At 38.1% G+C, this 18248-nt stretch overlaps 1 protein-coding gene across 1 annotated transcript in view; it reads left to right on the forward strand.

Annotated features, from left to right (window-relative positions):
- Positions 1 to 1859: 1859 nt before the first annotated feature.
- gucy2cb (guanylate cyclase 2Cb) overlaps positions 1860 to 18248 on the forward strand; it is a gene marked incomplete at both ends in the record, with an annotated part of 33569 nt that continues 17180 nt past the window's right edge. The window contains 9 exons of the mRNA XM_079398527.1: positions 1860 to 2061; positions 2866 to 2978; positions 3074 to 3141; positions 11532 to 11747; positions 11859 to 11980; positions 12158 to 12257; positions 12443 to 12548; positions 17859 to 18000; positions 18088 to 18170. Of these exons, the coding sequence (XP_079254653.1) occupies positions 1860 to 2061; positions 2866 to 2978; positions 3074 to 3141; positions 11532 to 11747; positions 11859 to 11980; positions 12158 to 12257; positions 12443 to 12548; positions 17859 to 18000; positions 18088 to 18170 (1152 nt within the window). The remainder of the gene's footprint in view (positions 2062 to 2865; positions 2979 to 3073; positions 3142 to 11531; positions 11748 to 11858; positions 11981 to 12157; positions 12258 to 12442; positions 12549 to 17858; positions 18001 to 18087; positions 18171 to 18248) is intronic.

Below are 18248 nucleotides of genomic sequence, written 5' to 3' on the forward strand. Positions count from 1 at the left end.
CGTATTCAGGAATTAAAATAAATATTAAAGTATGATATATTGAATTAATTTTAATTATTATATGTATATATTAAATATACATAACATGGAAAAAGATATACACATTATATACAGTATTATCCTGTCAAAACTTAAAACTTTCACCAATGTCAAAGCATAAATGTGTTAAGATCTTAAGATGTGCTATAGTGCTGTCTATTGGTGGAAAGGAAGCGACGGGTGGGGTGTTTAGTGAGCCACATGTGTACAAATGACCATTAGTGGGAGCAGTACATCATAAAAACTGATTGAAAGCAATACAAAAAACTGCAAAAGGATAATACATTTTTATTTACACATTTTACACTTTTATAATACATTTGATATTGCACCCTCAGCTCATAAACGAGCAACTAGTTATGGGGCAGCTACTTTTCTTTATCACCTTATAAAATCACGCATTTATTTATGTGCATGTTAGCTAGAAGAGAACTGCCAGTTAAAAAAAGAAAGAAAGAAAGATAGATAGGCTATGACTCTGCTGACGTCTTATGGCTTTGTTAGGATATGATAATATTTGGCCGAGAATACAACTATTTGAAAATATTGAGAAAATCATCTTTAAAGTTGTCCAAATAAAGTCCTTAGCAATGAATATTACTAATCAAAAATTATGTTTTGATACATTTACAGTATAGGAAATTTACAAAATGTCTTCATGAAACATGATCTTAACTTAATATCTTAATGATTTTTGGCATAAAAGAAAAATCAATAATTTTGACCCATATGTATTTTTGGCTATTGCTCCAAATATACCCCGGCGACTTAAGACCGGTTTTGTGCTCCAGGGTTACATGATAAATCATTATTGAGTGGAAGTGCCAGGTACATAAACGTGTTGGAAAGGAATGTGTATAAGCACGAAACAATGAGTGTGACACATTCAAGTACATTTAACAAGAAAAAAGATAAAGATTATAATGAAGTGTGCTTTTTTATTTTTATATATTTATTTTTATACAGCGTTTTTAGCTGTCCTTACGTAGAAAGGCAACACACATTTTAGTATATTCTAAAACACCAACAAATACACAATCTCAGGAATAAATTAAACCTTAAAATTACATTTAAATAATATATTGTATATTATATACTCAATATATGAAATACAAATAAAAATGTAGACATGCAAATTATAAACCTAAGCACAACAAATCATAACATGCATCAGAGAGTAATTTATGTATTTTCCTGCTCTCAGCTGGGAAAACAAACACTACAGGTGCTTCATTCTGATTGCTTTTATGATGTATCCATTTATCACGGAACAATCGTTTTATGACTCAACCTTTGTCCTTCACTCCTTCTCACCGTCCTCTGCACAATAGTGTTCAATAGACCCTAAGAGCTTCTGCTTCAGTTGCTTTGACAAAAATTGGATTACTTACACATAGATTCATAAATGTATATAAAAGCTTCTCTATGAGAGTATTAATAAGGCCTAAACTTTCCCTCTTGCTGACAGTCACTGTGTGAGCCAGCCTAGTGAACTAGCTATATAGCAGAAAAAAAAAACCTGTCTGGCTGGAAATGTGCTCATAAAAGCTGTCTATGTAGGAAGCACAGTAGGTTTTGAGACACGACTACTGACTATGTTGTTCATTAACTCGCTTAGGTGAGAGCAGAGTGATCAGTGTGAAAGTGTGCCTCTTCCATTTTTGGAATATAAAAGACGAAGTCTTCTGGATTTAACTCAGAAAATAGCTGGACAACTACAAACACGTTGCAATGAAAATCAATTCGAAGTAAACATTTTGCTGACCTCAAAGGCTGAGAGACTTTATTTTTTTATCTTTTTGTCTTCTTAACATTTGAATATGGATTACTGTATCTGGTTATTTGCATGTCTATCATGGACTCTCCTAAAGCAAAGTCACTTCATGGAAGAGTCTTGCTTTAATGGAACACTTCTGATGAATGTTATTTTATTGGATGATGATGTGTCGCCCTGGAGTATCAATTTTGTAAAGCCGGCGGTGCTGAGCGCTGTTGGAAATGATTCTGAGATCTCTGAAGACGGTAAAGTACGATCCTAACTTAACAGAATATGAAGAGAGACTATTTAAATTACTATGGCAAGCCTTTTTAGCTTAAAATATTGCATTTATACTAGTAACAATTAAAGAACTCTGCAATTATATTCTTACTAGTAACAATTCGGTAAGACAGCTCTCTCTTTCAAATTTTACTAGTAAGAATTAAAGTTAGAGAGCTCTTTATTGCAATTTGTAGTAACAATTAAATTAGAGAGCTCTACAATATCAATTCTTACTAGTAAGAACTGAATTAGAGAGCATTTTAATTCAATTACAGAGCTCTGAAATTAAACATATATTTAATGTGCTATTTTACTAGTAAAAATGTAATTATAGAGCTCTGTAATTGCATTTTTACTAGTAAGAAATAAATTGCAAAGCTCTCTAATTGTAATTCTTACTAGTAAAAATTCAGCTGTAGAGCTCTGCAATTAAAAATGAATTGAAGTCAATGGATACATATGACTAGTAGAAATTAATTTGTAGGGCTCTCTACGGAAGGAATTTTTACTAGTAATAATTGAATTAGAGAGCTCTGTAATTGACTTGTTACTAGTAAAAATGCAATTATGACGAGTAACACTAGGAATATATTTTAAGATAAAAATGGCTTTCCATAAATTACAGTCTTGCAAAGTCATACCCTAATTATGTTAAACAAAAGAAACAGATTTTATGACAACTACTATAGTTTAAATATGAAATGTAGTTCAGTTTGAAATAATCATGTCAATTCTAAATGGATATTATAGTTTGAATCGAATTTCTTTTTCCACCTTTTTTCTAGAGGTGAATCCCCAATTAGAGGTAAAATTCCGAGGGTTTAAAACCATTTACTACTTGAAAAAAGGCTGCGCCAGTAGTGCCTGTGAGGGGGTTGAAATTTTAAAAGATCTTACGGTCAGTTCTGGTCTTTTTAATTCCTTTGACATACTTTATTGAAACCACACTATATATAAAGTGTCTTCCCACTGATTGTTGTGATTTCTTTCTAGAATACAGGGGAGAAGGGATGTGCTCTGCTGGGACCAACCTGCACTTACGCCACTTTCCAAATGGTTGAGTAAGTTAGATTTTGCTCTTACAGATCTTCGTCTGTATTTCCTTGGTTTCTTGCTTTAGATCTTGCTCTAGATCCTCAGAAGATCTGGGAATCCTTAGAAATCCATTTCAAATCAGTTATGACTTCTTGTGAAAAAGAAGTGTATCTAATTAAAGGGGACCTATTATGCAAAAATCACTTTTATAAGGTGTTTGAACACAGTTGTGTGGCCGCAGTGTGTGAAAACAACCAGCCTATAAAGGTAAAAATCCAAATTTTTTAGTCTCTCAGAACGAGCTGTTTCAGATTCTCCCTCTATTCACGTCACAGAGGGGAAAAAGTCCTGCCCATTTGTGCCCTATAGACACAGCCCTGAGTGAGAAGCTGCGGTCCGCCTCCGCCATTACTGATTACTTGCTGTAGCTGCTGGAGATATACAATGTCAGCGCCAAAGACGCATTTCAAGTGTTGTGTTTTGGGGTGCACTAACGAACATAGGAGTCTCCATAGAGGACACTGCTGAGGACACTGTGGTCAAGTTTCATTGTCTAAGGAAAAAAACGGTAAAGTCCCCAATACATACTCAAATAGAGAGCATTTTGACCCACACCCTAAAAGTGGCAATTTTAACAAGCTATAAAAATGATCTGTGGGGTATTTTGAGCTAAAACTTCACATCTGGGGATATCACAGACTTATTTTACATCTAAAAAGGAGAATAATAGGTCAAATAATATAATTTAAATTAAATCAAATCCACTTTAATGAGTTTTGTAACACTTGCACTTTTCAAAAGTGCAACTTTTTATAATGTCCAATTAAAAGTTTTACATTTACATTTTAAATCATTATGTTTTAGTAATCTTTTGTTGTGCTCTATAGAAGTATTTTGATGTCTTGATTAACATACTAAAGCACAGGTTTATAATTTGAACTGTAGTGTTTTATTCAGTATTACATTTAAAGTGAATTGCTACTATTTAAATACATGATGAATGTTTCAATAGAAATGACATTAAAGTATATTTAAGTTCACCAAAAGCATTCAGTACATTTAGCAGTACACTTTAACCCTATTTCAAGGACAATAGAAATAATTTTGAAATTACATAAAAATTGAGTCTAGTCTTTAGTTTGTCAAAAAAGCAATCTTAAATTCAAGGAGTTGAATTTATATAGTTTTAAATGATTATACATTTTTCAATAACATCCATTTAAGTGTTCTGATATGAGTTATGGATTAATGCTGCCTTCACGTGCTATTGGAAATTTCCTATTTCCCATTTATGAAGTCGTGATTACGAGCTTGTTGTATTCAAGTGCTTTAATGTCAAAAGAATAAAATGTAGCATCCCATTGGTTGACAATCATATAAACATTAACCACGCTATACATGCAGTTTACTGACAATTCTGGAATTTCGGTCAAATACATGCTGTCGACTGTCATTAAAGGCATAGTTCACCCTAAAATTTAATTACTGTCATTATTTACTCACTCACATGTTGTCACAAACCTCTATTAATTTCTTATGCTGAACCCAAAAGAAGATATTTTGAAGAATGAGGGTAACCAAACAGTTGCTGGTCCACAATGACTTTGATAGGAAAGAAAAATCCTATGGAAGTCACTGAGGACCAGCAACTGTTTGGTTTTCCACCTTCTTCAAAATAGCATTTATGAACAGCAGAAGAAAGAAACTCATTCAGGTTTAAACAACTTTTGAGTAAATGATGGTATAAAAATAAAACATTATGACAGAATTGACAGATAGATGACAGAATATTTATTTTTTGGGGAATTATTCATTTAACGTTAACAAAACAACAAAACACAAAGAGAAAAATCACTCACTACTCTTGACTGAAAAACTTGAATACAGTTGCTTTAGGAATCAGTCTATCTAGTGTTTTATTTTTATATTTGTTCATTCAATTTCATTGCTAAATACACCTATTGTACCTGAAAATAGCACTGTTTGTTTTATTTGTATATTATGTGTATTTGTAATGTGTATCTTTGTTCTTATTTTTTAATAAGAAAGATAAAATAATGACAAAGATTTTTTATCTTCGCCCACTTTGGCCTAAATATCTGCCATGTCTTTTTTTGTAACCTTGAAAGGCTTTGTCTTTCTAGCTTGGCTGTAATGCTCAGACAACTTGTAAGACCAAAATAGTAAAACCAACATGACAAAGAATCGTGATAAAATCATGAATATTTGATATATGATATTTAAAAAAAAAAAAAAAAAGATATGTATTAATGTATCTCAGAGGGGACATGGATACATTTACTTATTTTGCAGTTGCAGATAAAATAGGCCTAATGTGTTGCTTTTAACATAAACGTTGAATACTGATATTTAAAATAATTTAAAACATGAAACTAATAGTCGAAATGTGAACTTAAAACCGCCAGAAGGTGGCAGTGACTGTTAATGAGTGAGTCATTGAGATTCAACTGATTCATTCAGGAACAAAGCATTTGACAGAGTTAATGAGTGAATCACTGAATCATTTTGATCAACCGATTTGTCCAAAAAGCTGATTCATTCAATGAGTAAACACCGTCCATTGCTCAGAGACACAAAACAGTGCTGTGATCTTCGTTGGCAAAATTGAGCAAAAACAAGCAATATGTGTCTAAAATGTAAATCACTTATTGCTTTCCTGAACTTGTATAAAATGATTATGAAATGTATTATGCTGATATCTGCAGGAAAAACTGTACTCTTTGTGTCATATAGATTAAGTTAACTATATTACAGGCAGGGTAAGTAATTTCTGGAAGCCAATGTTGATATTTGAAATCACCAAAACAAACACACCCCTACCCCAAAAGGGTCTCGCCCCTATTTTGATAGATCCACCCCACATACACTATATTGCCAAAAGTATTGGATCACCCCCTTCTAATGAACAGGTTTGAATACTTTAGTAATTTCTATGAGTACAAATCTTAATGTTTAAGCATATAATGATATTCTAGGGAATTGTGTGCTTCTAATTTTATTGCAACAGTTTGGACAGAACCCTTTTCTAGTCTAACATGACAGTGCCTCTGTGTATAATGCAAGGTTCAAACAGAAATGACTGATTCAGTCAGTGTTGAAGAACTTGACTGGTCTGCATAAAGCAAAGTCCTAATCTCAGCTGAACACCTCTGGTGTGACTTTAAATGCAGACCTTGAGCCGAAAACTCATCACCAAACACCAATGACTTGTATATACAGTCATTTTAGACACTTTCAAAACTGTTGCAACAGAGATGGAAATACAGTTTTTAAATACGTGAATTAAGCTTCCATCTTTGTTGCCACAGTTTTGGAAGTGCCTTCTTCTGTTCTAAAGAAGGGGGTGTCCCATTACTTTTGTCCATATAGTGTATGTACAAATCATGCCGCTCTCATTACGGCTCCGAATGGGAAACTTGACGTACTTAGTCGAGCCAGGCTCCATTGCTGTGACACGGCGGGATTTTATACGTTCCCATAGCAATGTAGAGTGACCGAATTGAAGGGGAACGCTCTCGGTTCCCCGAAATGAGTGAACAAGCTCTTATTGCCGTGTCACCGAGCTCAGGATCTTAGAATGCCAAGTTGCTTCAGTCAAAATATTCTGAATGGAGGACGTACAAGCACTGCCTTATATAGAGTGGGATTCCCGCTCACATTTCGCGCGCTTGAACGCCATTAGCCAGTTTCACTGGCGTGATTCAATAAGGCTTCAGTAGTATTCGAGAAAAAGTTATTTCCCATAGCAATGTCTCGTTCCCTCATTTCGGGGAACCGATCTCCAGCGCTGGAAAGCTGATCCGATATTTACACGGGCCCTACTTCTTGCCTTATCGTTCCGCAGTCGTTTTCCTCTTTTGTTTTTTATCCGCCATCTCTATCTTTCTGTCACTCGGCTCGGTTATTCACTGGATGCTCTCTCCTCCAGATCATGAGTAGACACACCCCTTACTGCTGATTGGCTACAAGATTGTTTTGGTACTCGGCCCCGACTCCGTTTTCTAAAACGTTTTTGAAAAATTACATACCCTGCCTTTAAATTATATAAGGGTCATTGACGTATAAGGATTTTCGACAGGCAAATTTTAAAATACAAAAAATAATAATATATTTTGTAGTTGTTCAAACATTAAGAAGGTTGCGTACATTTTTAATTAAGTGATTTTAGTGTTTTTTCATCTAGATGAATCAGCTGTGGCCTTAAAAAATGTATTTAGAGTTGCTGACTCAGGTTCTGAGATGAAATCATAAACATCTTTCTTACAGCAGAAAATTACATTTGGTGTTTGTGCTTGACTGCGGGGTCAGAATTAACACGCTGCCAATGGTGAGCATTTATTTTACTTTGCTTGGCAGTGGAATCTGTTAAAATAGATTAAAATAGATATTAATAAATATATGATAAATTACTAATAATTACCAAACTAAAATTAGATGCTCTAAATTCTTATTTTTTGGCATTTTTTCACATATTGTGCAAACATTACACATAAACTGCTCAAAATGACCCAAACTGCATAAAAATATATTCCAAATTATATTAAAATAAGGTATTTTGTGTATATAAACCATTAATTGAATATAAAAACACAAAAACTGCATATCTGGGACATACAGTATATCTATAATGGAAAACACTCTGCAGTGGTCGCACCACATGACATTTGGTCACACCACACAATATTTTCAACTTCAGTTAAAATTTACAAGCACAGAATTAGCCACCTAAACAAAACAAGCTAGCTTCCCATGAAAGGTCACTATGAAATTTATAATAAAAATAAATGCTTGTAGAAATAACTTAATATTCATTGTTTTTTTGAGGTCATACCACATGATATCCAAATGTGGTAACTACATACTAGCCATTAAAAAGGTTATTTTTTTCCAAATTTGAAAGAGAGTTACAAACCTGCTTGATGCTTCTATAGGTCCTTGGCAAATTGTTATATGATGCAATGTCCTATCTTTGAATGGATTTAAACATAAAAGTACCAAAATGGTAGTTACTTGATGGTTGCACCACATGATATTTCATAAAATGGAGATTATCGGACAAAGTTTGCTTGAATATTGTGATGGAAATATAAATACTTTGCAATTTTATACAGGATTACAAAACACTTTGGAAAATGTGCCAAATAGTGCAGAAAATTAATCTGAATAAATTTAGGGTAATTTCAAAGATGTTTCCGTTATGGCAGTAAACAGTTATGGCCGGACAGTTGCATCACATGATGTTTTGACACTTTGAATAACAGAAAAATTGCAAATAACTAATGTTTTTTGAAAAATTAAAGTTGGTACATATGTGGGAGAGGTACTTCTTATATATGGCATCTTTTTATGCATTTAAATAAATTTTTAACTGAAAACATGCAATTGGACAGAACATTTTGGCGTCACGTCATTGACCCATAAATATAAAAAGCATACAGAAGCATTTTTGCTGTCTACAATTTAGAATGCCTGGAATTTTGAGTTTTAATAGACCAATAAATCAATGTGCGTGCACACTGTGTGTGATTTGTTGAGATAATGTTAGCTTACTCGATAATGTCAGATCGCCCATCATTGCAACAATACTTACCATATTATCGCAGAAGACATACTGTATATCACACACCCCAGCCTCGACTTTAACTGTAAAAATTAAATTATCCGCGGTTGTGCGCACACTTGTTTGCACATAAGAAAAGGAGTTTTTAGGAGTCTAACTTGCCAGCGCCAGACCACTGATTCCTCAATCCTGCTTTCCTGCAGTCTGTTCTTCTGACGTCTGACTATTTTGTAGTAAGTAACGAATATGCTTCGGGGAAATGTATCAGAGTAAAAGTATACATTTTAATTAGGAAATGTAGTGGTGTAAAAGTAAAAGTTGGCTAAAATGTAACAACTCAAGTATAGATACTCCCAAAAATACTTAAGTATGGTAACGAAGTATAATTACTTCGTTACATTACACCACTGGTCATCAGCGTTCAGTTCAAAAGCCAGCATCTCTGATGGTATGGGGGTGCATAAGTGCATATGGTATGGGCAGCCTGCATGTTTTAGAAGGCACTATGAATGCTGAAAGAGAGTTACAAATATAAAGGCTTTAGAGGAACATATGCTCCCCTCCAGACGACGTGTATTTCAGCAGGACGATGTAAAACCACATACTGCAGCTATTACAACAGCTTTGTAGTAGAAGAGTCTGGGTGCTGAATTGGCCTGCCTGCAGACCAGATCTTTCACCTATAGAGAACATTTGGCGCATCATTAATTGAAAAATACGTCAAAGACGACCACAAACTCTTCAGCAGCTGAAAACCTATATCAGGCAAGAATGGGACCAAATTCCAACACCAAAACTCCAGAAACTCATAACCTCGATGCCTAGATGTCTTCAAACTGTTTTGAAAAGAAGAGGAGATGCTACATCATGGTAAACATGCCCCGGCCGCCCCAACTGTTTTGAGACCTGTAGAAGGCATCAAATTTGAAATGAGCTCGTTTTGTGCATAAAATTTTAAAATTTCTCAATTTAAAGGGGTCATACGACGTTGCTAAAAAGAATATTATTTTGTGTATTTGGTGTAATGCAATGTGTTTATGCAGTTTAAGGTTCAAAAAACGCCTTTCTGAAACGCATAAATTTTTACAAAGCTCATCGTTCTGAGAAGCGAGGCCTGCTCTGATTGGCCAGCTATCCAGTGCGTTGTGATTGGCTGAGTACCTCAAGCGTGAGACGGAAATGTTACACCTCCTTACCGTATTGTGATTCTGTTACGGGGTTGACGAGACGTGAGACGTGCGGGTCCATTTGCAAAGCTTTATTATACAACATGGTCAAGACAGGCAGGGTCAGACAGTGGCAAACAGGTAAGGCAGAGGCAAGACACAGAACAATCCGAAGGGCAGCGTGGGTCGACGATCAGCGTACAGTATCCAGAGGGCTAGGCAAAGAGAATAATCCAGGAGACCAGTCAGAACACAGGAAATAAACTAGGAAAACTATGACCAGAGAACGCTTCGTAGAGTAGACGGGCTAACAATACTCGGCAGTGAGCAAGAGCAAGTCCCAGGCTTAAATAGTGAGTGATTGGGTGATGGTGATTGCGAGATGGTTATCAGGTGTGGGCGTGATCATAGTGAACAGCTGTGAGTGATTATTGAGTGCAAATGGATGGTGGGAAATGGAGTCCAATGTGCGGTGTAGAGTAAAAGTCCATGTGGTGAGCGGGTGACCTCTGGTGGTGAGTGAGTGGAAGTGTATGGCCAGGATTCGTGACAGATGCTGTGTCCCAGCATGACGACACAAAAACAATAAAACCCATTATAAATGAGGTATTTTTTGCATCCAGTGGGGACATAATTACTGATTATAATGACTTATACTGTCTTTTTACACGTCGCGTTGCATCGCACCGCGTAAACATTAACATTATATATGTGATCGGAGAAACGACAAACAAAAAGCACTACTCTACACTACTCAAAACACATGTTTGAATCGTCAGTAGCAGAAACGTACAGGCTGTGAGTCAGAAGCGTCAGACTGTCCTTGCAAAGTTGGAATTGCCCCACTGTATAGAAACAGCAAGCCAGCATTGTAGGCTAACGTTACTCTTCCAGGTTCAGGAAATAATCATCCGTAAAATGCGCTGCACAGTGCACACACTCTAATATTTGGGTTGAACTGTTCTGGAACAGTGTTGTAAATACAACTTAATCACTGATTTCTAGTTGTGTCCTCTTTTGGAAGCCCAAACAAAGTACTTTCACAACGAAACACAGTGTCTCCAGGACATGGCGCCGACTGCAGCAACAATACTACAGCGAGAATAATAGTTCCACCTTCTTTTATTGCGTATACATTTGGGTGGTGTTTTGCAAATTTTCCCTCACCGTGACATAGACATGTGGGGGCGTGTTTAAATGAGCCATTTTAGGGGGGCGTGACAGAGTCTTAACTTTTATATAGAATATCTTTTTGGTTTTGAGACTTTAGCAACTTCAGGGATCTTATTTATGCACAAACAGCTTGTAACACTCCAAAGAGAAAGGAAAACTTGAAATCGCATCATATGACCCCTTTAAACACTTGTTATGTTATCTATGTTGTATTGTGAATAAAATATTGGCTCATGTGATTTGAAAGTCTTTTAGTTTTCATTTTATTCAAATTTAAAAAACGTCCCAACATTTACATAATTCCAGTTGTACTTACAAAGCAGGTACTTTTGACCAACTAAACTAAAAATCATATATACACTATTTAATGACTAAAAGTTAGTGTAAGATTAGAAAACGACCATAAAGCAAAAACTTTGGTCAATTTCCGTGCTATCTGAAACTGAGTTTACTGTAGCTGGAAGAATATGTGAAATGTGTGTGACCACTTTTGTAGTCTGGAGATTGGTCTGAACCTCAACATGCCCATCATCTCAGCTGGAAGCTTTGGATTGTCCTGTGACTTCAAGAGAGATCTGACCCGACTTCTGCCTCCAGCAAGAAAAATCTCCAACTTCTTCTTTCACTTTTGGAGTGTCTCAGATGATATCAAGCCTCAGTGGAGAACCGCGTATATTTACAAGAAACAGAACAACACAGAGGACTGTTTCTGGTGAGTATGTATTGACTGTACATTAGTAGTTTTCAACAACAGAAGAGATATTTCCATTTGGTCCCATATTATATTCCCATATCCCTGTATAATTTTGGATCTTGTCTGTAGGTACATAAATGCTCTTGAGGTGGCTTCAGGCAACTTTTCCCGTAGTTTAAAGAAAATCGTGATTCTGCGAAAAGAGGATGAGCTCAGTACGGCTCTGGGAAGCAATGGCCGGGAGAGTAACTGTGAGACCTTATTTTATTTGAATAATAAGGAAAAACAACCTTAGTTTGTAAATGTTTTACTGGTAATGTATACCTTAATGTGTGTCTCTGGTCAAAAATCTTCCAAAAGTCTGATAAGTTTCAGTGCAATATTGTTATTATTTTATTTATTTTTGTTACTTGATTTCTGTTTTACAGTGGTCATTTTATGTGGAACACCTGATGACATCATGGATCTGAAGAACGGCACTATGGACTCTGATCATGAAGTCGTTTTTCTTCTGATTGACCTTTACAAGTCAGTCAACTCTTGCTTTCTTTAATCTAGAGAGCTAGTAATGTATTTCATATCTACTGTTCATGACTAAATATGCATGGATAACCAGCTAACTGAGTAATATAACTGTGCTGACCTTAAAAAGACTAATTTAAAAAGTCTACAAAGACTGAAAATTCAGAAACAATACCAACTTTCTCTCACAGCGACAGATATTATAAAGAGACATCTAATGATGCTATGAAAAATGTCCTGGTGCTAACAATGCCCAACACAAGACAATACACCATTGATACTTCTGGTAAAAACACGGTGGGTAAAGTTTTTATTTATCTCAAAATTTATAAATATAAATTTTATTTATGTCAAAACATATTCTGAAATCTCAAACAGAATCTCAATCACCATTCGTTCTGTCCCAAAAATCACACTTTTCTTGTTATATTTATTTCTTAACTTGCAGTTTACATACACTATATGGACAAAAGTATTGGCCTGGCTATTACACCCACATTGCATTCTACAACCTGAATTCCGGAAATGTTAGGACATTTTTAAAATTTGAATAAAATGAAAACAAAAAGACTTTCAAATCACATGAGACAATATTTTTTCACAATAGAACATAGATAACATAACAAATGTTTAAACTGAGAAATTTTAAAATTTTATGCACAAAATGAGCTCGCTTCGATTTCCAACAAAAAAGTTAAATTTGGACTCGTCTGACCATAGAACACTTTTCCACTTTGAAACAGTCCATTTTAAATGAGTCTTGGCCCATAGGACACGACGGTGCTTCTGGACCATGTTCACATATGGCTTCCTTTTTGCATGATGGAGATTTAGTTGGTATCTGCAGATGGCACGGCGGATTGTGTTTACCGACAGTGGTTTCTGGAAGTATTCCTGGGCCCATTTAGTAATGTCAATGACAGAATCATGCTGATGAGTGTTGCAGTGTCGTCTGAGGGCCCGAAGATCACGGGCATCCAACAAAGGTCTTCGGCCTTGTCCCTTACGCACAGAGATTTTTCCAGTTTCTCTGAAACTTTTGATGATGTAATGCACTGTAGATGATGAGATTTGCAAAGCCTTTGCAATTTGATGTTGAGGAACGTTGTTTTTAAAGTATTCCACAATCTTTTTACGCACTCTTTCACAGACTGGAGAGCCTCTGCCCATCTTTACTTCTGAGAGACTCTGCCTCTCTAAGACATCCCTTTTATGTTACAGACCTGATGTCAATTAACTTAATTAGTTGCTAGATGTTCTCCCAGCTGAATCTTTTCAAAATGTCTTGCTTTTTCAGCCCTTTGTTGCCCCTGTGCCAACTTTTTGGAGACCTGTAGCAGGCATCAAATTTGAAATGAGCTCATTTAGTGGATAAAAGTGTAAAATTTCTCAGTTTAAACATTTATGTTATCTATGTTGTATAGTGAATAATATATTGGCTCATGTGATTTGAAAGTCTTTTAGTTTTAATTTTATTCAAATTTAAAAAAAACATCCCAACATTTCCGAAATTCGGGTTGTAAATACATAGATATGGAATTGGTCCCCTGTTGCAGTTATAACATCTTCCACTCTTCTGGGAAGGCTTTCCACATGATTTTGAGTCCAGTGAGTCCAGTGGCAGTGTGTTTTACACCACTCCATCTGACATTTGGCATTTTACTTGGTGATGTGAGGCTTGCATACAGCCATGGAAACCCATTCCATGAAGCTCCATCTCCACAGTTTTTGTTAATGCCAGTGGAATTTTGGTAAAGCTATGGAATCAGCAAAACCAAGCACTCAGTGACCTTGCTCTGTGACTTCCTGATCTTCCGCTTCTTGCTGCTGTTTCTAATGCTTCTATTTTCCAATAAACCACTTACAGTTGACTGTGGAATATCTAGCGGAGATGAAATTTCATGAACTGACTTATTGCAAAAGCTCACTGAACTCTTCAGAACAACCCATTTTTTTAAACAAATGTTTGGAAATGCAGACTGCATGGCTCTGTGCTTGATTTTATATACCTGTGGCAATGGGTCTGATTAAAACCTGAATTCAATAATTAAGAATGTGTGCTAATACTTTTGTCCATGTAGTGCATGGTAAATACACACATTTAAATATCAATCAGTAAATACAGTACATTTATAATTCACTATTGTTCAAAAGTATTATCAAAAGTGATAATAAAGACATTTACAATGTTAAAAAGGATTTCTATTTCAAATAAATGCTGCTCTTTTGAAAGTTCAATTCAAAGAATCCTGAAAAAAGTGTCACAGATTCCACAAAAAGATTAAGAATTCCAACATTGGTAATAATAAGAAATGTTTTTGGAGCACCGTATCAGCATATTAGAAGGATTTCTAAAGTATCATGCGAGACTGGAGTAATGGAATAACTCAGCTTGTTCTTTATCACAGGAATGAATGTAACATTTTTAAACATATTTTTAAATACATTAAAAACAGAAAGCAGTTATTTTAAATTGTAGTATTATTACTGTTTTACAGTATTTTTGATTTAATAAATTTAGCCTTAGTGAGTAAAGAGTGTTACAGAAGCAGACGGAACACTCAGGATATAAAACGGTAAGGTTTATTGGACAGATGAGCAAAGGCAGGAGATATCAACGGTAAGTATCAGATGCAGAGATGTAGAATGATGGGGATGAGACTTTCACTGAACCGCGGTGTTTTCTGACAGGAGCTCGTGGATGAACAGGAACCACACACCTCGCCGCTTCGTCGTGAAGCTACAGGAAGGACAAACAGGGATCCAGGACACGGATGACAACACTCAGAGAGAGAACAAGAGGTAAGTTCACTGGTAAGTAAGTAACAGGTAGGTATCAGCATTAACATGAAGGAGTCCACTTCGCACGAATGAGACCGAACGTCAGACTGTGGTGAGGTGTGTGGTTTTATGGAGTGACTTGATGAGGTGAGGATTGTCGTCCGGGCCCTGCAGTTCTGCCTTTCTCCACCAGAGGTCACCATCTCCCCTCCTCCTGGACTTCATTCCCCTAACTCCACTCAGCTGCCACATTACACACACCTGTCACATTATTACAGTCATTACACCCACACCTGTTCCCCATTGCCACAGACTATATAGTCTCCCTTCTCTCACCACTCGGCCTGGTTGCATTATTTGTTAATTGTTTGGTAAATGTGTCATAGTGATTTTGTTTCTAGTGTTTGCTCTGGTCTGGGATACATGCACTGTGCTGCCGTTTTGTATCCCAGTCCTTTTCTGTTTTGTTTTTTTGTGCCGTGTTGGCCTTTTTGTTTGTATTAAAAGCACCTTACCTGCATTTGGACCCTGACCTCGTCTTTTCACGGCGCTTCCTTCGCCGTTGCGTGACAGAATGCAACCAGCAAACATGGGTCCAGCAGGGAGGTTGCTCAACGTCCGCCAGGGAGACCGGAGCATGGAGGAGTATGCCAGGGACTTCATTGGAGTGGCTCGGCGGGTGGCTATTGAGAAGACCTGCCTCATGGTCTTCTTTTACGGAGGCCTGGCCGAGCCCTTCAAGTCCCTGGTGCCATACTGGGACCCCGAGGAGTCGCTGGAGGACTACATCGACCTGGCTCTGCAGGTGAGCGGCTCAGCCTTCAGGGTGGAGTTAGCTGCGGAGTCCGTTCACAGTTCTCCCGAGGTGGCAATCTGGGGGTGGCGGAGGCGTCGGCGTCGGCGGCCGCACCCTGTGCCTCGCGCCCGCTTCCGGAGCATCCTGGGCTGAAGCACAGCATGCAGGATCCCCCACTGATGTCTGTGCAAGCTGCGTGGTCTGCTCGTGGTCTTTCCAGGGCGGCGGTGTCCGCTCACAAGGCTTCCGAGGCGGTGCCCGCTCACGATCCTCCTGAAGGGGCGGTGCCGCTCACAAGGCTTCCGAGGTGGTGGTGCCAGCTCACGATCCTCCTGAAGGAGCGGTGCACGCTCACGATCCTCCTGAAGGGGCGGTGCACGCTCACGATCCTCCTGAAGGGGCGGTGCACGCTCACAAGGCTTCCGAAGCGGCGGTGCCCGCTCACGATCCTCCTGAAGGGGCGGTGCCCGCTCACAAGGCTTCCGAGGCGGCGGTGCCCGCTCACGATCCTCCTGAAGGGGTGATGCACGCTCACAAGGCTTCTGAGGCGGCAGTGCACGCTCACAACGCTTCCGAGGCAGCGGCAGTGTCTGCTCACGATCCTCCTGCTCTGCCTGGCCCTCCTTGGCCTCCTGCTCTGCCAGCACCACCCTGGCACAGAGGTGTCTCCAGGCCCTCTGCCGCTACACGGGCCTGGCCCACCATCCCTCCCCCTGGATAGGCGCTTGAGAATGTCTGGAAGCCGTTCCTTAGAGGAGGGTTCGTGTCATGAGTCCGGGCCCCCCTGCAGTTCTGCCTTTCTCCACCAGAGGTCACCATCTCCCTTCCTCCCGGACTTCATTCCCCTAACTCCACTCAGCTGCCACATTACACACACCTGTCACATTATTACAGTCATTACACCCACACCTGTTCCCCATTGCCACATACTATATAGTCTCCCTTCTCTCACCACTCGGCCTGGTTGCATTATTTGTTATTTGGTTGGTAAATGTGTCATAGTGATGACATTTTGTTTCTAGTGTTTGCTCTGGTCTGGGATACATGCACTGTGCTGCCGTTTTGTATCCCAGTCCTTTCCTGTTTTGTTTTTTTGTGCCGTGTTGGCCTTTTTGTTTGTATTAAAAGCACCTTACCTGCATTTGGACCCTGACCTCGTCTTTTCGCGGCGCTTCCTTCGCCGTTGCGTGACAATGATGATGTGCAGGTGTGCTCATTAGAACTCAGGTGATGGTGCTCGCTGTGATTGGCTGGAGTGAGAGCCTGGTTGATCTGTGACAAAGAGACTTTAAAAATGAATAAAAAACCTTGCAAACTGTAAACTTTACAATGATTGTGTATTTTCACACTTGTTGCATAATTTTGCCACAACTGTAAAACAGTCATAACCGTTTTTCACACAATAATTATCAACATTGTTTTTGTTTTTTTGCTCTTTGTTTAGATAGTCATAGTTTTAGTCGTGGCCTAATGGTTAGAGAGTTGGACTTGTAATCCAAAGGTTGCGGGTTCGAGTCTCCGGCCGGCAGGAATTGTAGGTGGGGGGAGTGAATGTCCAGCGCTCTCTCCACCCTCAATACCACGACTGAGGTGCCCTTGAGCAAGGCACCGAACCCCCATCTGCTCCTCGGGCGCTGCAGCATAAAATGGCTGCCCACTGCTCCGGGTGTGTGTTCACGGTGTGTGTGTGTTCACTGCTGTGTGTGTGCACGTTGGATGGGTTAAATGCAGAGCACGAATTCCGAGTATGGGTCACCATACTTGGCTGAATGTCACTTCACTTCACTTTTAAAATGAAATAATTTATATTTTTATGATCGACTTTTAAAATGTATATAATGTTAAATAATATAAAAGGCATCTATAAATGATAGAGGCAGAGTTTGTAGGAAAGTTTAAATGTGATCATCTTGCGTGTTAGTTTGGTCATTTTCTAGAGTGTAACTGCATTTTTCAGATTCACATACTGATGTTTACCTGTTATGGATTTAGAAGTACTAATTCTCATCTTCTCACTGTTCTGTGCGCAGATGAATGATTATATTGCAGCGTATCATGATGCGGTGCTGCTGTTAAAACAGGTGATTAGGACCATGTGGAAGATGCCGTCCTCAGTAATTCAGGATATGGAGTCTGTCAGCATGAACTACTTCAGAAATGTGTCTTTCAAAGGTAAAAAGCTTCAGTCATTTCTCATAATATTGGACTTGCTTTGGTAGATCCACAGGATAACACAAATCTGAAAAACCCAAACCACAGGTATAGCTGGAGATTATCAGCTGGATGAATATGGAGACAGGGATCTCATATTTTCTTTGATCTACACTAACAGTAACAATGAGGTATGCCACAGATTTCAGACATATCACTCTATCTGTGGAACTGTGGAGTGATTATTCATTAAAACCAACGTCATTTGT

Source organism: Barbus barbus, assembly GCF_936440315.1.
Source record: "Barbus barbus genome assembly, chromosome: 38".
Classification (NCBI taxonomy): domain Eukaryota; kingdom Metazoa; phylum Chordata; class Actinopteri; order Cypriniformes; family Cyprinidae; genus Barbus; species Barbus barbus.